Source organism: Thermothelomyces heterothallicus (genome assembly GCF_042370625.1).
Source record: "Thermothelomyces heterothallicus CBS 202.75 unplaced genomic scaffold P884_scaffold_7, whole genome shotgun sequence".
Lineage (NCBI taxonomy): Eukaryota > Fungi > Ascomycota > Sordariomycetes > Sordariales > Chaetomiaceae > Thermothelomyces > Thermothelomyces heterothallicus.
The window spans coordinates 466,119-485,891 of record NW_027192568.1 but is presented as its reverse complement, the minus strand read 5'-3'; the positions used below and the strand labels follow the sequence as shown (position 1 = coordinate 485,891).

General features: G+C 56.7%; 9 protein-coding genes across 9 annotated transcripts; 2 read left to right on the top strand and 7 right to left on the bottom strand.

The window, feature by feature from the left end:
* Positions 1–248: 248 nt before the first annotated feature.
* P884DRAFT_197454 (uncharacterized protein) lies at positions 249–3,270 on the bottom strand (the record flags this gene model as incomplete). The annotated part of the gene is made up of 6 exons (XM_069438059.1): positions 249–680; positions 768–979; positions 1,053–1,177; positions 1,533–1,540; positions 1,844–3,050; positions 3,230–3,270. 6 exons carry the CDS (start codon positions 3,268–3,270, stop codon positions 249–251), a joined length of 2,025 nt encoding a protein of 674 aa, XP_069298810.1.
* Positions 3,271–4,295: 1,025 nt separating this feature from the next.
* On the top strand, positions 4,296–7,535 carry P884DRAFT_197189 (uncharacterized protein; the record flags this gene model as incomplete). Its single annotated transcript, XM_069438045.1, has 1 exon — positions 4,296–7,535. One exon carries the CDS (start codon positions 4,296–4,298, stop codon positions 7,533–7,535), a length of 3,240 nt encoding a protein of 1,079 aa, XP_069298809.1.
* A 462-nt stretch (positions 7,536–7,997) lies between these two features.
* On the bottom strand, positions 7,998–9,409 carry P884DRAFT_276528 (uncharacterized protein; the record flags this gene model as incomplete). Its single annotated transcript, XM_069442967.1, has 3 exons — positions 7,998–8,873; positions 8,936–8,986; positions 9,056–9,409. The coding sequence occupies 3 exons, from the start codon at positions 9,407–9,409 to the stop codon at positions 7,998–8,000; spliced, it is 1,281 nt and encodes a 426-aa protein (XP_069298808.1).
* Positions 9,410–10,217: 808 nt separating this feature from the next.
* P884DRAFT_328672 (uncharacterized protein) lies at positions 10,218–10,765 on the top strand (the record flags this gene model as incomplete). Its single annotated transcript, XM_069445601.1, has 3 exons — positions 10,218–10,434; positions 10,576–10,689; positions 10,743–10,765. Exons 1-3 carry the CDS (start codon positions 10,320–10,322, stop codon positions 10,763–10,765), a joined length of 252 nt encoding a protein of 83 aa, XP_069298807.1. The 5' UTR covers positions 10,218–10,319.
* A 313-nt stretch (positions 10,766–11,078) lies between these two features.
* Positions 11,079–12,353, bottom strand: P884DRAFT_257832 (small heat shock protein). The gene has a single exon (XM_069441189.1). The coding sequence runs from the start codon at positions 11,937–11,939 to the stop codon at positions 11,388–11,390; it is 552 nt and encodes a 183-aa protein (XP_069298806.1). The 5' UTR covers positions 11,940–12,353; the 3' UTR covers positions 11,079–11,387.
* A 789-nt stretch (positions 12,354–13,142) lies between these two features.
* Positions 13,143–14,693, bottom strand: P884DRAFT_276526 (YT521-B-like domain-containing protein; the record flags this gene model as incomplete). Its single annotated transcript, XM_069442966.1, has 3 exons — positions 13,143–13,829; positions 13,942–14,495; positions 14,657–14,693. The coding sequence occupies 3 exons, from the start codon at positions 14,691–14,693 to the stop codon at positions 13,143–13,145; spliced, it is 1,278 nt and encodes a 425-aa protein (XP_069298805.1).
* P884DRAFT_196811 (uncharacterized protein) lies at positions 14,653–15,501 on the bottom strand (the record flags this gene model as incomplete). Its single annotated transcript, XM_069438009.1, has 1 exon — positions 14,653–15,501. The coding sequence occupies one exon, from the start codon at positions 15,499–15,501 to the stop codon at positions 14,653–14,655; it is 849 nt and encodes a 282-aa protein (XP_069298804.1).
* Positions 15,502–18,213: 2,712 nt separating this feature from the next.
* P884DRAFT_257829 (nucleophile aminohydrolase) lies at positions 18,214–19,172 on the bottom strand. Its single transcript, XM_069441188.1, has one exon. It carries the CDS (start codon positions 19,115–19,117, stop codon positions 18,485–18,487), a length of 633 nt encoding a protein of 210 aa, XP_069298803.1. The 5' UTR covers positions 19,118–19,172; the 3' UTR covers positions 18,214–18,484.
* On the bottom strand, positions 19,106–19,562 carry P884DRAFT_257828 (uncharacterized protein). The gene has a single exon (XM_069441187.1). The coding sequence runs from the start codon at positions 19,390–19,392 to the stop codon at positions 19,234–19,236; it is 159 nt and encodes a 52-aa protein (XP_069298802.1). The 5' UTR covers positions 19,393–19,562; the 3' UTR covers positions 19,106–19,233.
* Positions 19,563–19,773: the final 211 nt, after the last annotated feature.

Here is a 19,773-nt window from a genome sequence, read left to right as displayed (position 1 = left end):
ATGAAGTTTCCGATAACCAGCTGTGTCGGGCGAGGCTGGGCCGTGGCGTTCGTTCAGGTCTGGTAAATTGTGCTGCCATTGTTAGCTGGCAGTTTGAAAGAGGATAGTGAGACGATCACTGTTAGAAGAGAGCAGAAGCAGATTTTGTATACAATGATTTGAATACAAGTAATCATACAGAACCACCCAGCCGTCCTGATGTTGCGCCCGCTACCTTGATGCAAGTCCTAAGGGCAGAGCCTGTTTATTCACGAAGCAACTTGCGCTTCGCCTCTGTCCGAGCCCTCGGTCAGCGGCAGAACTTCCACAGTTTTGCGGACGGGTTCCAACCCGGTACCGCCCACCGAAATTTCCACCTCCCAACGGCCCAGGGTTTTGACCCTGTCTGTCTCCTCGTCCGTGCCCAAGAAACGGATGTTTTCTGGTTCGAGGACGATGCGGCTACCCTCAACGTCATTAACCAGTAAGCCTTTGATGTGGCCCACAATGTCGGTAGCTGACACAGAACCATAAATGGCCATGGGGGCGTTTTGATCGTGCGCAGTGTCTGCCTTCGCGGAAGCCACCAGAGGAGAAATAGACTGGGAGGGTGGAGGAGGGGCCGGGGCCGGGATTGGCTTGCGGTGAAAGGCGAGAGTGTCGGGGATCATGGTCGTGAGGATCGTCTGAGCCTTCTCGGGCTGTTTATTTGTGACTCGTCAGAACCCTGGGAACAGCGCAGCGGAAAGCAGGACAGGAGGGGGGATTGCAGGCCGTGGCAAACGTACAGATGTGGTCAGCACGGCCGGTGATGGAACCTCGGCCTCCGGGGAATCCTCAACATCGGCAACTTCCAGGATACCGAAGGTGGTGTCCCGTTCCCCGATGTCGTCGCGAGTCAAGCCGAGCTCACGGAAGCGCGAGGGAGTCATGTACTCGGCCCTTTTGTGCGGAAACCACTGATTGCGCATGCGCCCTCGTTCGATGCGGAAGATGGAGTCTGGGGTGTGACTGTCAGCACCAATTGGTCTACCGTGGATGTACACAGCCAGAAGAAAAGAAAGGCTCCGTACCCTTGCGACCGAACCTAGGGATATCCTCGAGCAGGCGGACGATAACTCCCTGGTCCCTGGGTCGCAGACGATTGGACTTTGCGCGAACCTGCACCAACGTAACGGCGCTGCCGCTTACATTGCTGCTGCCAAACGGTTGCGCCAGTCTCCGCAGGCACGCCAGACACGTCGGCGGCCTGCTTGCCAGTGGTGTCGCCATGGGCATTGTGAATGGGGTTGAGCGAGAAGCGGCGTAGACTCGCGGAGATGCCAGACTATGGGGCCAAAATTTCTGGGTCGAAGATGTCTTGCTAGGGATCGGGTAATCTTCGGAAGGGTGGTACTTGGGGAGGCGGAGGCTTGGCGGATCATTCTGCGGAGGTACCTTCAGGTTACAAGATACGATATCCTTGGCAAGTACGGATCACCAGATACACCTGGGCAGTCAAGATTCCGAATCAGCGATGGCCTGGGCCCGACATGAGAGAACAGCAACTACACAAGGAGATCTCTGCCCAAAGGTTCATGGCAAAATACTGGACTGCCACCATCACCACCGCCATCGCAAGAATAACAATCACAATGATGATAAATATTATAATTACAATGGTATTGCCGATGTCCGATTGTACCAGTCGCCGGCCTGTCATCAGTGTTGTTTTCCGCTAGATGATGTCCTGGCCCCGGCCCAACCGGTCGAGCCAGCATTCGAGGTCCGCCGCCAGACTTTCGACAGTTGAGGTCTCCACGATTCCCTCCTGCCATCCCAGCACGATGCCGAGCTCACCTCCCGCTACGCCGGCAACGCTGACGCTAACGGCAGCGCCCGCGACGGTGGCGCCCTGGGACATGAGAGACCGTTGAGTTTTCCAGCCTCCGGCTGCCTCTCCCTCCGCCCCTTGGCCACCTGGCATCGACCCGATGTTGGACACCTCCCACGTGTCCTGGCGTGCCCTTCCCACCTTTGAGAGCCAGAAACTCCGCCAGTCAGAGACCCAGCCGAGCATGCTCATGATGTCGTCCTTTGGTACATTATCGAGATGCTGCTTCATGCTACGTCGCAGATTCGCCGCCAACTTCCAGATCTGGTCCGTCGAGAGCCCCTGTCGCAGTGCTGTGATAGTAGACGCGTCAAAGATGTGAGTCTGGGCAGTCACATAAACGCCAAATAAGGTTCGGCTGCCTCCGTCCTCCGAGCCGTCACCGATGAACGGTCTCAGGTCGATCGGGGTAGTGCTGCGGAACGCAGCCGCCTTCTCTGCGGATATCTGCCTGGAGAGAGAGGCCAGGACAAGGGCGTGGAGCAAAGGCGTAAGCGTCGACTGGTTCGCCCTGCAAGAGGCGAGGATCTGTGTCACCGCGGTCGAGGGGACCCTGACGATTCGCAGCCTTGTCCGACATGGCTCGAGCGTAATGGCTTTTCCGGTCCACGGGGCGGGGGGCTGACGCCCTCGGAGCCAGGCCGGTGCGAGTTCACGCCACAGGACTCGCACTAGGAACCCCCAGGACTTGCTGAACTTTACTAGTTCTTCCTGGGGCCGGACGTGCACCCGGCAAGCGATGCCCCTCAGGTCCAGGGTGCGCCCAGAAAGCGGAGTGGGCTGGTCGGTTGGGTGATTCAGTTCGTTGAGAAGCGCCGTGTGGAAGAGCGCAGTGCTGCGCCCGTCGGCGATTGCGTGGTGTGCCGCAAACATCGCGTCGAGCACGAACAGGCCGGCCTCATCTGCCGTACCCCAGGCGATGACGGTCAACTTCCAAGGCGGCCGATGCTCTATATCAGGCCAGCTTCGATTGTGCTGGTCTTCGAGGATGCCGAGCAGGATAGCATCGTGAGCGGCCGGCTCTTCGTCCGATTTTTCCACGAACTCGAAATGCTCGTCGAGGCTGATGGATGGCCGCTGCACAAACCGCGGCTTGGAAGTATCCTCGCCAGAGATACCGACACCCAAGGATGGAATGGAGAGCGCAACATTGGCAACGGCATTCTCGAGTATTTCACGAACGTTTCGGTCTCGGAGCCTTGCCGAGGGCACCAAATACCGGCACGTGTTCGCCACGCACTTGTAGAAACCCAGTGCATGCCTTGACGACGAGTATATCTCGCTGCTCTCAGCATTAGCCCTGAGCGGAATGGATAGACACCCCCACGGCGGCCTTGATGAAGGTCAGATCAGCCGGACGGGGAGCTATAGACCTACCACGGCCCCAGCGGGCGAACCACTTCCTCTTGGGCGCTCATTTTAGATCTTAATTCTCAGGGAAGGCCAGGCAACAATCGTTAATATCTTCCGGTGTCGGGAGGTTACGTAGAGTATCCATGAGACGGGAATCGAGCGCTCTCTCAAAACACCCTTCGATAGCTCTGGGCAGCCAGATTCTGGTCATTTATATTATTGCCGACACGTAAACAATGCGTGACCAGCGCCATAACCCTGTCGGCGGCCTCTCAAGTCAGCAGGCCAGGGGTTTATATGTGAACGTTGGGCGTCTCTGTGCGCACCGTGTTGCGAGTCAAAGGCCCAGGTGTATCGTACTCTGTACCTGTAATGACGAGGCCCACGCTATAAGAGTTGATATCCCTGATAAATCCCGAACAATCCTGGACCTATGCCTACGAAAACCAATGAAATGGGATAAATTAAAGATGTTGAGGAGGCGCAAGGTGAGCATTGTTCAGACTCTCTTTTGGACTTAAGACGAGCGCAAAGGGGAATACCGAGCGCGTAGCACCAAAGGCCCATGTTCCTGACATGGTACCCGCAAGCGCTCAGTTTGCGTTGGTTGCTCCGTGAGGTGGGGGCGGTGGGGAGGGGCAGCTTGCAGTTTGTTGCCAATAGTTATCATGGATCGCACGTATTGTACGGATTACTCTCTCGTACTGTAATACGCACGCCGTTCCTGCTGTGTAAGGTACAGCAGTACCTGACTTTACCTTCCTGAGGGTACCTGACCACCCAAGCTCAGCACCACGCTAGACAGCGCAGCACAGGCCTGGAGATATTACTTGGTAGGTTGGGCATCAGCAAGTGCGACTAGACAGGCGCAACGTGGACTTCGGAGCACACTCTCTTAGTTGTCTGCCTACGCTCAGCAGCGTGTGTCCTTATTTTCGGACGATGGCGCGTTGCACCTCTTACACAGTTCTTTCAACCCTTGAATTGTAGCGCGACAAGCATTCAGCACAACCCGCCTGTCTTTCCCGGACGAGCTCACCCATATACCGATACGGCGCTCCACCGACGCGACTGCGACCGTCTTACGGAAATGGAACGCGACGGAAATGGCCGCGCAGGGCCAGATATCGATGCGAAAGCAGCACAGCCAAATACCCGCTTCACGTCGCCACTAGTTATCCACAGCGCGTCGCGCAGAAGAAGCCTGTTTTCGCGACCGAAGGCGCATGAGGACAATGCTCGCCCGGGAAGCTCAGGCTCAGTTTCCGACGGAAATGTAGCGTCGCCCAGCAGTACGAGAATTCCGCGCCCCGCTCAGCGACGGCCATTCACCCTTTCGGACGCCTACCGGAGGGCCGAAGAAGAGGAGGCAGCTCAGGGATCACCGAGTCCAGCACCACGGTTGTGGCGATCTCCTCGCGAATCTGCCGGGAAGAAACATACAAAGGCCTCGAGTCCTAGCGTGTCGGCGCTCCCACAACGCGGAGGACCGAGGGAAGAGCCTTCAGGGACCAGCCACGCTGAGGGCCATGAGGGGCGTCCTGGTTCGTCACAGCAAAGCGATACTTCGGATAGCACGTTTGACGATAAGCTCCGCCAATTTGCAAGAGACCAGACGAACCCAGAGGAGACCAACCGCCGCCGCAGCGGCTTGTTATCCCGTTCCAGGCTCGGGACTAGGATTGTCGAGTCCGGAAAGGAATTGCTTGTGCGGAAAACCAGCCGAGGTAGTTTCGATAGCTTCTTCTCGCCACAGCCTGGCAAGGGGACAACGACCAGCCCGTCGCTATTGCGGCGATTTTCCGGGAGAAAGCGGGAGTCAAGTGATGAAGTGTTGCCTCACGAAGGAGCCGATCAGGTGCTGGCGGATCACGAAACTCGCGACGAGCTTCTAGGACAGAGCACGACACCCCCCCGTGCGCGGAGCGCCGCATTTCTCGACTCGCAAACTCCCAACAGGAGCTTTGTTTGGCAAGCGGACGCGGATTTCATCGAGGCCGACCTACAAATCTCAAACAGCCCCCCGGTTATCCTCGGCCGCCGCAATACTAAAATTGACGAGATTCGGGCCCTGGAGGCTAGAGTTAGCCAGTACTTCTCAGAAAACCCCAGCCACGAATCACAAGATACCCAGGCCGCTAGCCCAAGCGCCTCAGATTTTCGGCCTGCCGCGGAGACTCGAGATGAGGGCCCTGCATTGCCCAACCAGCCTCTAGAGTCTCATATACTTGCCAAGGATGCACCGGAGGATCAACCCGACGATGGGAATGCAGGTCTCCACCCCCGATCGGTCAGCCAGACAAATCTGAAAGTGGATGAGCTCAGGTTGCGTGAAATTGAGACCTTATCCAGGAAGGCACTCGCAACGGCTAGACTGGACGAGTTGCGGGAGAGAAATATTAGAATTTCACGTTCACCATCCCCAGATGTCGCACGAATATCTAGCAGCGAACGGACGCGGGCGTTCTCTCCGCTGCGTGACAGGCTGCGGAAGCCAGGGAATGAAACGTCCGGGGTCACAATCCAAGGTGAAGGAGGCCAACCCGACAAGAGCATATTTGGTCCACCCCCTCCTGTTCAAGATCGCTCCCTGGACAATCAAGTGGATACCGGCGGCGAGAGAAGCGGCGAAGGTAGGAAGGGTCAACACAGCGCCCCAGAAGCGGGGGAAGACCCGGGTGACGAGGTCTTACGCCGGCTGGGAGCCGAAACGGGCAGCAGCCCGACTCTCGAAGTGTGGACAGTTGCAAATAGCAACCATTCAGCACCACGTTCCCTCGGGCTAGCCGAACGAGCAAGGCAGAGAAGGTCAATCGGCGGCGCTAAGAGCGACGTCAGGCCCACCGTTGGCTTCAGCGGCCTCTCGAGAAGTCCGTCAGCTGACTCGAAGACGGCTAAGCGCAGAAGCTTTGCGCATTCGGACGTCGACCCGACGGAACGCATAGAGGGGGAAATGAAGCTCTTTGCGCCCCAAGAGAATCAATCAGAAAAGGGTTCCTTGCGGGCTCCGTCGCCAGAGGCCGAGGAAGAGGCTCCCGATGAGACGCCAAAGCCGACCAAGACTGATCCTTCAACGCAGCCTACTCCTAAGGTGACGGGGGCGTTTGTCGAGACCCCAGCAACGGTCAAGGTGGAGAAGGTAGAGAGTCCTGTCTCGGCTCCGCCTGCTGAGAACAAGGACGTCGAATCGCAGCGAAACGGGGCCAGACGCTTGAGTAACAGCAGCAGCGGGGATTCTAAATCCTCTCTTTCTCTGGGCGAAAGAGACGGTATTACGGCGCGCCGACGAAAGCGTACGCTGTCGTCTAGGGGCGAGCGGGCGCCTGGGCGGTCGTCATTGCTCTCTGCACGGCGGCGTGCGAGGTCATTATCCAGAAGCCGCACACCATTGATCAATTCGGCGAGGCCACCAACCGTCAGAGACGACTTACTAGAAATCCAGCGGGCCAACCAGATTGATGACTCGACGCTCGAAGACCTCGCTGATCTGCTCAGTCACCAGGGTCACTCACCTGCCGTTCCACCAAGTGCAGCAAGCGACGACGACAAGCTCGATAGGCAGAAGGAACTGGAAGCATATGATCGGATAAGCCGGTCGCTCGAGACTGGCCTGCTCGGAATCCGAAGTGCAAAGCAAGGGATTGAGCGTCTTGAGGACAAAGTCTCCCAGGCGGAGCTCAAGGATCACACACGACACTCAGGTCACGGCGACCGCGTCAGGGGAGAATCGGCATCGTGCCTGGTTTGCCAGGGCTCCAAACCCCCAGTCGACGGGTCAGTGACGTACCTCCACCTTCCGCTTCCATACCTCTGGTCGCGACGCCCGAAGTTTCGGTTCACGCTCTTTGGTCTCAGCCTATTTCTGCTGTCTCTCTGGTATATTTTGGAGTCGTGGATTTGCTTCCGGTATTGCAAACCAGAATACTGTTACCCCGGCACGGCATGCGACTGGTCATCGGATGATCCGGTCTGGGGCTATGCGCTTCCAGTGAAGTTGGATGAGTGGGCTACTGGCGGACAAGGAAGGCGTCTCGTGCGTCGACTCCAGCCCGAGGTGTCTGACTGGTTAGCTGACATGTGGGATGCCGCCACCGGGACCGATATCAAGACGATCGACACGTCTCGCTACGGCTGGGAACAGAAGCGGCAGTACAGAAGACGGCTGGCTAAAAAGGGACTCCGCAAGCCGTTCGTCGAACGGCCGGAGGACAAGGCTGTATTTTCGGGGTGGAAATCTGTTCGGCGAGCCAACGAAAGGGCCCAATCAGCGCAGGAGATGGGATATGAGGTGGATGAAGACGAGACCATCGGCTCCGATGAAAGGCTCTAGCAGTACGAGAATGCTGTGGTCGTTGATACCAGTGGAATTTACGGAACTTATGCCTGTATCAGGAAGAGACCGGAGGTTGCCGTGGGCCGGGTCGAACTTGGGGTTACGGCAGTCACTGAAGAGCATGACGTTCTCGGTTGGCGCCATTTGGCCATAATCTCACAGGATGAGGGTAGGAAAGGAGGAAAGGAAGGAGGGCCGGGGAGGGAATGGGTGTACTCCCGAAGCGATACCATACTCGTCTCCGTGTCTAGTGATGTCTAAAACTGGCAATGATGCTGATAGCAGCCTAGATGGGCTATGTTTTCACTTGACCCCAGCTCCTCCTCTAATTCGTTGCTCCAGTGTGCGTCTTCATTCGATGAGTAAGTGCTGTAGGTCCTGAGAGGCACATCCTTGCAGCACCGATATGAGTGTTGGGGCTTAAGGGTCAATTTCCCAGTGGCTACCTTCTCTACCATGCTATCCAGGAATGCCCTGACCCGACCCAGATTTACGAGATGCCTTCAGTAGCATTGCTTCTTGCGCTCGCTGCTGTTGCATTGCCCATGCAACCTTGGCCAGCTCCTCCAGGTTATGGTGGATGAAGTTGCGGACAGCACTTGTGTCGTAGAAGCCGTCTGCGAGCCGTAGGCCTGAAGGATCGAATCCGAACGACGGGTCGCCCTCCAGTATGATCTTCTTCAGAGCACCTACTACACATGCTCTCCGCTGCGGGTCCACGGTGCTCGGAACTGATTCCTTGACCAGGGCCTTCATCTGCTCACCGTCTCTTTTTAGCCGCCACTCCCTCAACCGCTCCCGATACTCCGCCTCCACAGAGAAGCGCTCAAATGCTTCATCTCGTACCATGGCTCGCAGCTCTTCGGCGGACTTAGCGGGATGGTTGCTGAGGAATTTGCCTTCGGCGCAGAGTCGGGGGATGAACTCATTGATCCAGCGTCGATAGACCGGGCGGCTAGCCATCCGCCGTCGATCGTTGGCTTTCAGCCTTCTCCGCCCATCCTCCCCGCCAATAACTCCAGAAGCGTCGGCGTCCTCTTCAGCCACACCAACCGGGGTGTCTCGGACCCAAAACAGCCGGCAGGTCGTCGCATAGTCGAACAGGGCATCCACCGATTGGAACGGCTCGTCCCAGAAGCCCTCCACTTTCATCCCGAGGAAATGGATGATCTCGACGGGGTCCCTACTCAGGCACACTTTGGCCCTCTTACGGTCGAACTTTTCGATCTCGGGTATCCGAAGCCACAGTGCTTCCTCATCAATGGTGAGTCCAAATGGCCTGATGGTGCTCCCTAGGATGTTCCAGAGGTCGCCGTGAGCATGTTTGAAGAGTCTCTGGGAGGCGCGGTCAGCGATGTCGGTCCCTGGCCCTCTCGCGGGGCTCAGCGCATCCTTACCCAGCAGAAATCGTCAATGTCTGGGCAGATGTGAACATCGACCTGCACGTACTTGGCTTCCGGCTCTCCCTGGCTCTCGGCAATTCCTCGGTCGCCCAACACCCCACCGGGCGTTGAGACATGCTGGTCCATATCCGATGGCCACTGGATCGTCAGGTGCGCCGAGGTACCTGCCGGGTGGACGATGGCGTGCTTCGCGCCGAGCTGGTGTTGAATGATGGCCATCAGCTCATGTGGGCTTCTCGGGATCGAGTCATCGCGGGTTCGCGGAAACACGGTACGCTTCTCCAGCGCCACCAAGATGTCAATGTCGCCATGATCCTTCTTTCCTGGCCCTTCGATGGGCGACGCCACGCAGACGAATATCTCACTCAGTAACGCATTACATGCGGATAGCGCGCGCCTGTAGACCGCGGGAGGCATCCGTGGCGTGTAGGGAGGGTCGGGAAGAGAGGAAAAAGCAGAGCCGCCCATGATGATTTTTAAAAATATGATGATGTTGGCTGGCGAGGGGGCAGAGCGCGATCCTTGTTGTACAATGGGAAGGTAGAAAGAAGGCCCAGGCAGCGATCTGGAGAGAGAACACAGAGGGCAAAGGGGAGGCAGAAGAAAAGAGCCAAATGGAAATGAGTTCTCAAATATGTAATGCACCTGAACCAGGGAGGAGCGAGGCTGTGGTGGCTCGCTTCGCGGGCCCTGCACCCTCGGGATGAGAGGCCTCTTTCTGTCTTGCCCTTAAAAGCAAGGCTTCTGTGGAGAGTTCTTCTCAAATGCCTACAGGTAAAAATAAAGCGGGTATGCCTATTGGGCGAGAGAGAGAGAGAGAGAGAGAGAGAGAGAATGTGTGTGTTTGTGTTTGTGTGTGTGTGTGTGTGTGGGTATATGCGTGTTTGAGGTAGAGAGGGAGGGAGGAGACATATCCAGAAACTCTCGGGGACTACAGGGTACTTGGCGCCCTCTTCTCTAAATATGACCCCTCCCAACATGCTTCCCAACCAATTTCAAGCTGGAAATTTATGGCATCCAAACGGAAAGTTATTTCGTGGTCATCTTTCATCAAGTATTTGCACCTTGCGTAGTGGGAGGATTTGGAACTTGGAGAGTAGGCTTGCGAAACGTCAAGGAGTGCATCAATTGAGTGTGTTAACCTCCGTTTCCGATGCCCAGAGCGAGTCGATGCTCTGATGTGGGCCTCCTTCGTCCCACTGCACTGCAAATCCCCCCACGTCTCTCTCCCTCTCTTCTGCAAATCAAGTGACCTGGCCAAGCATAGAGCTGCCAACCGCCAAGTCGCACAACGCAAGCACCAACAAGCGAAGTTTCTCTCCCCCCCCCTTTCTCTCCGTCCTTTTCTTTCCCGCTTTCATTCATTCTCGTCAGCAACATGGAGAACGGCGCGGCTACCCAGAGCGGCGAGGGAAAGGACCCCTCCAGCTTTTTGGGCGAGATCATTGGCAACCCGGTAACGGTTAAGCTGAACTCTGGCGTCGTCTACAAGGGTAAGTGCTCCATTCATCTTCTCACCGGTGATGCTTGATAGGCAGGCCTCAACACTTGAGCACCTAGCTATTTCCTGCTGTCTCCTTCATTTAGGGCACTCGGCTTGAGTCTCTGTTAACATATTCTTGGTGTTGCTCCAGGTGAGCTCCAGTCAGTGGATGGGTACATGAATATTGCGCTGGAGAAGACGGAAGAATACGTCAACGGCACAAAGCGGCGGACTTATGGCGATGCTTTCGTGAGAGGAAACAATGGTCAGTAATGATCTTACCACTCTGTGCTAGCTGTCTCTAACTCTTAAGCATAGTCATGTACATCTCGGCAGATTGAAATACCTCCTGTGTCTCAAGCGAAGACTCTGAAGGCCAACCTACGGGCTGCACCTATCTAGTAAAGCACGTGTTGCTGTCGAGGTACTTGCAGCTGGATAGACTAGCGATTGGCTTTGGGTCGGGGCCGTAGGGTGTGGATTGTGCTCATATGTTGGGCATCCCGAGCAGCCGATTCAACGTGCAAGGACAACGATACACCAAGCTGCGGAAACGAGGACGAAGCACCAGTGGGTAGTGGCAGAGAGGAACCGCAATGTCTTTGCTCAACCACGGGCAAGAGAGAACAGCTTGAACAATTTAGGAATGCTGACATTGCACTTTCTATTGGGTATCAACGCTAACTCTCAAAGAGCCCACCAAGTGGTTTCCCACGCCAGGTTGCCAATACCTCCCGGGATACATTGGAAACACTCACATCTGTGTACCCTTTCTCCCAGCCATATCCTCACCACGTACGCCGATGCCATGCCAAGAGGGTGCAAGTGACTTGCTATATATACAACTCAGAGAACCCAACGCAATAAGATCGAGAAAAAAAGAAAGCTCATTGCAGAAAATGAACTCCAAATGGTGGGGAAGAGGGTGAAAGGTTCGGATAATGCGAGAACGTCCGAGATGGTTCAGTTGATGGCGATGCGGCGGGCCTCGTGCCTCCTGGCCTTCGGCACGACGACGCTCAGGATGCCGTTGTGGAGGCGTGCAGAGACGGCGTTCTGGTCGATGCGAGTGGGGAAGTTGAAGACGCGAGCAAAGTCGCCGACGGTGCGCTCCTGCAGCCAGTATCTGTCCGAGGCTGCCTTGCTGTTGTCGTCGCCGGCGCCCTCCTCGCTACTCTCGGCGCCGGAGGTGTCAGCCGGCTGCCGAGCTGACGGGGAGGGGTAAGCGCGCTCGGTGCGGCCGCGGATCACCATGGTCTGGGGCTCGGTGAACTCGACGCTGATCTTGTCGCGCTCAATGCCGGGGAGCTCGCCATAGAGCTCAAAGGCACTGTCGGTCTCGCGGGCATCGAACTTGGGCTGGAATGCACCGGCCTGCCGGCGACCGCGGGGACGGAAGCGCTCATTGGTCGTACCGTGGACTTCGCGGGTATAGTTGTCGAACTCGTCCAGGAGACGGAAGAGTGGCGTGAAGCTCCGGTTGGGGCTGTAGACGGTGTCGGTGAAGAACGCCATTTTGTATGCTAGTGTGACTTTGCAACACTCGGCGGTGGCGGTTGGTATGAATCGTTGGACGATGGTCGAGAACGTTGTCAACTTTATTAGATGATTTTTTTTTTCTCTCTGCTGTACATAACACGAGCAGCGAGCGACGGGACTGAAGATGTCGCCTAGCTATATATACCCCACGAGACTCGCCTCCCAGAAGTTCTACTAGACTCTCGAACTCTCGAGACTAAGGCGTAGAGGCGCAGTCGCCATGTTTACTCTAGTATTCTGGAATGCACCGGTATCTACCAGAGGCCGCGATCCGCTTCAGCGTGGCGCAAGCAGGAGAGAAGCGACGAGTTGAGTGAGTATCGCGATGGGACTGGGAGCTTCTGTAGGATAGTACTACACATGTATTAACTGCACGCCGAAACTCCCGACTAACCATCCACTAGTTTGGGCAGCAGGAAGGTTGTTTGTGCACGCAGCAGTACGTTACAAGGTACATCTCGTTGAGGCTGGAAGGCGTAAGCGGCTTCTCGAATGACGGATCCACAGTTCGAGGTGGGGCCAGCGAGAGCTTGTTGGAAGCTGCGACAAAATCAGTCAGCCGTGCGAGTTAATAACTAGGTGTATGATGACGTCATTGGCCTGTTGCGCAGCTTGCCGCGCAAGTACGAAACTTTGAAATCGAGCAATCCGTATTCTGTACGGATATACACCTCGCACGGTGGCACACACTTAACACTGCCTCCCCCATCCTCATCCCATGACTATAGCAGGATGGGGAAATTTGCAGCCGGTGTACGGAGTATGGGCAAGGTTCCGCAGTGGTGGGGAAACGAATTGTAGAGACCACGGCGACGACACGCCCAATTGAAGGACGGAGGAGAGCAACTCAACATCTCTGTTGACTTTTTCAATACCCGTGCGCAGCTTCTTGGGTTGACAGCCACAAAGGTTTGTTTGGTTTAACTTCAGTGGCACCACCTGGGGAAGGGAGAGTGCTCTACGGCTGATTACTTCTCTTCAGTAGCTCCCAAGGACAGCACCTGTTCAGACAAGCCGGCTCGGGGGTATTGGAGAGAACTATGAACACATAACCAATGCTACCGCCGCCTGTCCATGCTCTGTCTCGCTGTTGCAACGCCGCTTGGATCGAGGAAGTACGAAGTAAGGTAACCAAGTAAACATAAAGGTAATTGGAGAAATGAAGACAGCCAAGGCATTTTACCGCAAGGGCGGATACCCAACCTGTGGTAGAGGACCGTGCATTCCGATGCCCACTGGAGCCACACCGGGGACCATGACGGGCAGCACGTTCGGCACGGGACTCTGTACCTTGTTGAAGAGTCCAATCACCCTCCTCCCGACCGACGGCTCGAGTTCCGTGCCGTCTCTTGCGATCTTCACCTCCCGGTTCGAGTTCCATGGATTCCGGAGCCCCCTCGTGCGGTAGAACGGGAGACGGGTCGTTGACAGCCACTCGACCCGGAACGGCTTGCCCCAGGCCTTGGGCTCCGATGCGCTGCTATCCCGTCCGCTCCGGACGCTGCCCGTGTCCCCCCCCGCCGAGGCGCCCGAGCCTTCGTCCTCCTGCCCACCATCAGACCCAGCCCTGTTGTTGTTCTTGTTCTTGTTGTTGTCATCATTGTCGTCGTCGTCGTCGTCGTCATGCTCTGCCTCCCAGAAAATGGTGCCGCGGGCCGAGTCATCGATGATGCGGCCCCTGGGCGCGAACTCGGTTGGCTCCGTCGGTATCGCTTTGGGGAGGTCGACCTCGCTCGCTGCATGCGCGCTCGGCGCGAACTGGATGGCCGCCGCCGGGTCTTCGTTGATGGCTGACGCCATGCGTGCGTAGCCAAAATACTCGCCTGATTTGTTCGCCGAGAATACGAGATAGACATTGTCCGAAGTCTGTCGCGGTTAGTCTGCTGAATACGCCTCAGGGGAGGCCCCTCATTGCCGCCACCTCCCTTCGTTCGCCTCGAATACCGCGGCGCCAGTGAGGGATCAAGTGTCTGCCTACCTTGAATGCAGTGTTCAACGTCTCCTCGTTGTGCGACTGTGTCGCCCAAGTTTTGGTCCGGACACTCAGCTCGAGATCTTCGACGGTGAGGCTCTTGAGGACAAAGAAACGGTCCTTGCGGGGAGGCGCCCCTCCGTCTACAGGTGGAGAGCCTGCCGGAGAGCCTGAATGAGCTGCGGCCGATTTAGGTAGCGGAGCGCTGCTCTCTGCCCTCTTGCCTCCGTCACCCTCACCACCCGCGGAGGCGCTCGCCCCTTGCGTACCCGCCACCTTCGGCGCCGATGCGGCCGGTCCCGTCGGAGCCGTGACGCCCGCTGGCCCTTCCACAGTGCTCTTCCTCAGCCTGCTCACCAACCGGACCGTCATGAACCTAGAGTCGTGAAGTTTCCGCTGCGCCGCTACGCAGGACTGCTCGTCCTTGAAATTGGCAAACGCGCAATTGCTCTTAGAAATCAAAAACAGCGACTCAAGCCCCTCTGTCTCCTTGCAAACATGATGCACGAGACTCATGAGGTTGGTTTGGGGAGGAAGGTTTCCGATCCAAATAGCGTGACCTTGGAAGTTGTATCGTAGACCGTGTCAGCAACCCTTGATGCACCAAGAATCCCTCTTGACTCGGCTCGTCCCCCCAGAAAAGATAAAACAGCGTGAGTTTGGAGAGAGAGAGAGAGAGGGGGGGGGGGGATTGATAAGTGAGGAAGGGGCTAACACCTACCGCTCTGCCTTGGTTTCCTCGGTGGTCCCCGAACCATGCTTTGGCGGGCTCCGGCGCCTACAGAGGAGCGATCCGTCAGTGCCACAAGTTCCCAAAGTGCTGCAGTGTTCCCGGGAAGAGGGGGGTTTACCGTTTCCCTGGGGGCTTGACGGCAGCGGCAGCGGTGCCGCCACGCTTGGCTCCTGGGTCCTCCCGTGCTGCATCTGGCGCGACGACCCATGGTCGGAGTAGCAATGCTGCAAGTCTGGGGCTCCGAATTGCCCAAGCGCTACTTGCCCCGGGAATTGGGGCGTCGGCGCCGAATAGGCAGGCCCTGGCTGGTAGTAGAAATGCTGCCCCGCAGGGGTCGTCTGGTTCATGACCAACGGCGGGGTGTAGTATCCCAAATCGGGTCTCGGCGGTATCGTGGGTGGTGGCTGCGCCGACATGGGCGACTGGTAGAAGGACGCCATGGGGCTGTGCGGCGAGGCGTAGTATGGCTGTGGAGGCATGGCGCCCATGCCGTTGGGTGTTCCGTACTGGGCCGGAGCCATCTGGGCAAAGCCCATATATCGGGCCCCGACATGGCTATAGGGTTGTCCTCGGTAGGGACTCTGTGGCAGAGCGTGACCCATGGAACTCATGTCAAACGGCACTGCTTGCGGCTGATGTGCCATGTCAACCGTGAAAAACGGCTGGGCGCCCGCGGATCGCCCGTCTTGCGGCTCTTGCGGTACTGCTGCGGAGGCGTGCTCCTCGGCCACAACGTGGCCCGGGCTTGGTTCAGACGCTGGCAGCGTGGCAGAAGCGGTCGCCGGTTGAGAGAATTCCGCTTGAGTGCTAGGGTGGCGCGTATCGTCTCCCATGGGAGCGCAGGTGACTCCGGAAACCGGAGAATCGATTGGGTTTATCCTCTCTTTGCTCAGTCAGGTCTTGGTCCACATCCACTTAGTCGATTATCCCGGGGAGTGGAGGGGCAGCTCGCTGTAAGACGCTGTGACTTCCTTCTAATGTCGCTGTAGGTATCGGTCTCTGATGGTTCCAGAAGGTGTGTGATGAACGGGGGGTGGCAGGGGAAGAAAGGGTGGGAAAAACGAGGTTCTCAAGGAAGGCGGCAGCAGAATAGCGGAGAGGAAAAAAACCACCTTACAACCCACTCAACAATCTTTTTCTGTTCCCTTAACTTCTCCTTCCACCTCTTTCCTTCTTCTCGCCACAGACTGCGAGAAGACCGGGTGTAGCAACGTCCCAGGAGAAGGGGGGAGGGAAGGGGACCCAGGATAATGCTTCGGCAAGCCTAATCTCGGCAGGCTATTCCGAACAGTACAATGGCAGAAGTGCAAAGTTTAGGTCCTTTAGGGTGAAATAGACAGGCGTGAGCGCATGAGATTAAACAGGCGGGGACCGAGAATCTTCAGCGTGGCAATTGATAAACCTAACGTTATCAGAAGCAACCCTCACTGGGCTGCCGTGAGCAATGACAGGATTGAACTTGTTGTATAGCCGTCAGGAAGGCGTGGAGAGAGCTCTCTCCCCCAGTGGTAGGGCAGGGTAGTGGTCCAATAAGAAGGGCGGCCGAGGAGGGTGAGAAAAGCGGAAGACACGGCCAGTGGCGTGAGGCGCGGAGGCGAAAACCCTGGCCTGCCTGTCGAAAAGGAAAAAGAAAAAGAAGAAATGCTGCCCAGTGCCAACGGCTTTCTCCTCGGGCCGGGGCGGTTGCGTAGGGCGGCTGGCTGACCGGGGCGAAAAACGGTCTGGCGGGTTGTGGGTATGTCACGGAGCTGCAGCTGCAGCTGGAGCCGGTGCAGACAAACTACCCAACGCGACCTAACGTAGGGTTTCGGTACTCGAGGCGGAGGCAACGGCAGGCCAACCACTTTATCAACGCCGACCAGTTGGCGGGGAGGCTCTGTGCGTCTAGAACCAAGGTGAGACGAACCGACTAACTTGGCCTGCGGACACGGCGCGTACTCTCCAAGCTCCAGTCGTGATGGCGTGGGATTGTTCGTCAGCAGAGAACTTCCCTTTCAGAAGGAGCCCCTCCCTTCCTTTTCCCTATTTCTTTATTTTTTTTTATTTCTTTTCTTCTATTTTTTCTCACTTCTTGATTTTGCCCTCGTGAAATCAGGCCGCCGGGAATCTTTCCTCAGAGATAAACAAGGACTCCTAGGGACCTGTGTGTGTGAAGTAAAGAAGCTGGTTTTCCCGGGAAGAGGGTTAGACGAGACAGTTGCAACACAGCTTTCTAGACCGGGAGGAGCAGTGAGATGCCGGACTCTGCGTCTGTTCGTATGTTCCGTGCCTATGGATGAAGAAAATGGACGAGTCTAGGCAACTGGAGGTATGGGATGGGCCGGGGGGGGGGGGGGGGGGAGGGGAAGACGCTACCTTGGGATCTTCTGCTAACGCACCCTGGGGCTGGAACCGGCAAAAGATGGGCGCCCCGACGGCCGTTTTGCCACCGAAACAAAAAAGCCAGGAAAGTACTTACGACCACTTGGATCCAGTGCCTCTCCCCTGCATTTAACATGCGCGTGGGCAAATTCCCTCCCCACTGTGCGGAAATGCGCCAGGCATGCATCCACCGTGTCCCATCAGAGTTTACGGGCGACGGATGTCAATTCATGGGACAAGGAGAGCTTCGGTAGGAGCTTAGGTCGTCGGCTATCACGTGTCAAGGAACCGTCCTGATCCTGGGCAGTCCAGGACTCCGGTTTATCCTCAGCGACTGTCAATCTCTGTCTCAGTTTTGCCGGGTTCCTAGCTTCGACCCATGAGAGGAAAGCGGGGTGTGCAACCTTGCAACCTTTGCAGAAATGAGCACGATGACGGCGACTTGCTGGGGAAGTGGCGATCTGGAGCTCTCGTTTCTGCAGCCGGCAGCCCTGGCAAGGGAAGGTTCAATAGAGCCCTCCTGAGGCAGACGCACCACCCATGATGACACCCCAGTGCCTGGGCCCCCACTTGAGTATTCAATCACCCAGGACCTGCTCTGCTGCGGACGGGCGCGCAAGCGCGCTCGCGTGTACGTTGACGTCGTCGCGGTTCAATTCAGAGAGAAAGTGGGCCCCGCCCTGGAGCCTGCCAGGCCTGGTTACGTCATAGGATGCACCAGCCAAGTTAGGGTTTTGTGTCACCGCCCCGTGCTCCCTGAATACGAGACAGCCTCGGGGAACTACGTTTGCAGACGCAGTAGCAATAGGTATCATCGAGGTACCACCTACCTTATTTACCCACCTTGTACAGTACCTACCTTACCAACACAAGTTCGGGACATTCTATATGCACATGTTGGGGTCCAGCTATGATCAGCAGCTATACTATGCTATAATATGGTTCTTTGGCTCCAGGCCACGAGGCCTGGCCTCTTCACAGACGACATCAGTTTCGTAGTAGTTAGTGCAAGGGTGTATTTTATAAGCGTATTGTTGTGTCTTGGGTCGTTTGTGCTGCTCTTTTCGTTTTTGGCTCACTCGTGGCTAGTGTTTGCCGGTCAATGCCCAAATACTGTGATTGCTGCAGCTCGCACCAGACACCGGCACGCTTCTCTACGGAGCATCCCGCTTCGTGCAATGCGTTTACTTATGTATTACCCAAGGTAGGTGAACTTCCGTAGGTAGGTCGGGAGGTAGGTAACTTGGTAAGGAAACCTGTGCTCACGGCACAGCCCATTACCATAGATTGGGACCGGCATTCCTGGCATGTTTGCCAGACACTTCTCGGACAGCACAAGAAAACCAGAATATGCCAGCTATCGGTTTTAGAATTCGATAGCTGCTTTCGCTTGGGCAAAGGGCAACCTGCCAATGTACTGTACACAACCGGCCAACCCTCTCGTCATCCACCCATTTAATCCTTCTTGAGGGGGAGCGTGATCTCCTCAATTCCGTCCTTCGTGATAGTCATGATCTGTAGGCCGTCGCCCACTTCGATGTGTCGCTCGACCGCTCCGTCAAAGGCATCCTTGACCAAGACCTCCACTTCGCTGCGCGTCAAGGGCCGCCGCTCGCGCTCCTGCAGCGCATGCCCCTCGCCGCTGTTCGGAACGTACTGGTTCTTAAAGTTGACCTGATTGTCAAGGAACGGCATAATCAAGCTAGCGGCCGCACCGCCGGCACGGCACTGTTCTCGCTCGTAGCTGCCCACGGGGTCGTACGAGTACACGGCGCCCTTCCCCTCCTCGTCCAGCCCGCCTAGAATAGCGTGGGTGTAGTATGGGAAGAAGCGCTTCTGGTATAGGATGGTCGACAGTCGCTGAGCACACGCCTTGACACTCATCGGCTTTCCGTGGCGGTAGCGGTACATCTTGCAAATGGTATCCAGCCGTTCCTTGAGAGCCTCCCCGTCCGCCGCAAAGCCCACCACCGAGAGCACGATGGTGGCGTCCTTTTGGTCTGCCGTTGTACCACCAATCTTGAAGAGCTTAGGGTGTTGGCGGGAGTTGATGCTGTAGCCCGACGAGAGGCGCGTGTCGCCTGCCATGACGGTAAAATCGGCACCAGCAATCGCAAGCGTCGACCCGCCGTTGTCAGCGTAGCTAGATTGAGGGTCAGCGAATTCATGTGGCTGTAGTGAACGGGCAGCAAAATGCGCACGTATCAACACAGGGGAAGGGGGGAGGGAAAAAGAGGAAGGGGTTCCCCGTACGGATCAAAGCGATGCTCTCGGGCACCCTCGGGCGCATTCATCCTCGGCGTATCGCTAATGGAGTAGTTTGGCCCATTCATGAGCGGGTTCTGACTAAACATGGCGGCCATGGCTGCTTTGCGTCGAATCCGCTGTTATCAACCTTGGAGTCCGCAGATTTGCGTATTTAAGATTCTAAAGGCGAAGACGGTCGTGGTAATGGGAAGAGGCTTGGGCTGCTTGGTGCTCTCTGGAGGGTTGCTGGAGGTTGTTGGCGAAGCTCCAATGGTGGGGACGCTGGAGGCAGCGCGCGTCAGCCCTGCAGCCTGAAGAGGCTGAAGGTCCGCTGCTCGAGCCCGAGCGTCTTGGCCTGATGACTCAGCAGAGCTTCAAGGGTATGTGGGTACCATCAACATGCTAGTTACACGGAATGGTGGGGCTGAAAATGCCTTATAAAGTGTATGCACTGACTACAGTACGTATATGGAATCAGTAAGGTAGGTAGCTTGATT

Excerpts from the sequence above, each read along its gene's own strand:
- P884DRAFT_257832 (XM_069441189.1), bottom strand. The coding sequence starts at position 11,939 with ATGGCGTTCTTCACCGACACCGTCTACAGCCCCAACCGGAGCTTCACG.
- P884DRAFT_257829 (XM_069441188.1), bottom strand. The coding sequence starts at position 19,117 with ATGGCAGGCGACACGCGCCTCTCGTCGGGCTACAGCATCAACTCCCGC.
- P884DRAFT_257828 (XM_069441187.1), bottom strand. The coding sequence starts at position 19,392 with ATGGCCGCCATGTTTAGTCAGAACCCGCTCATGAATGGGCCAAACTAC.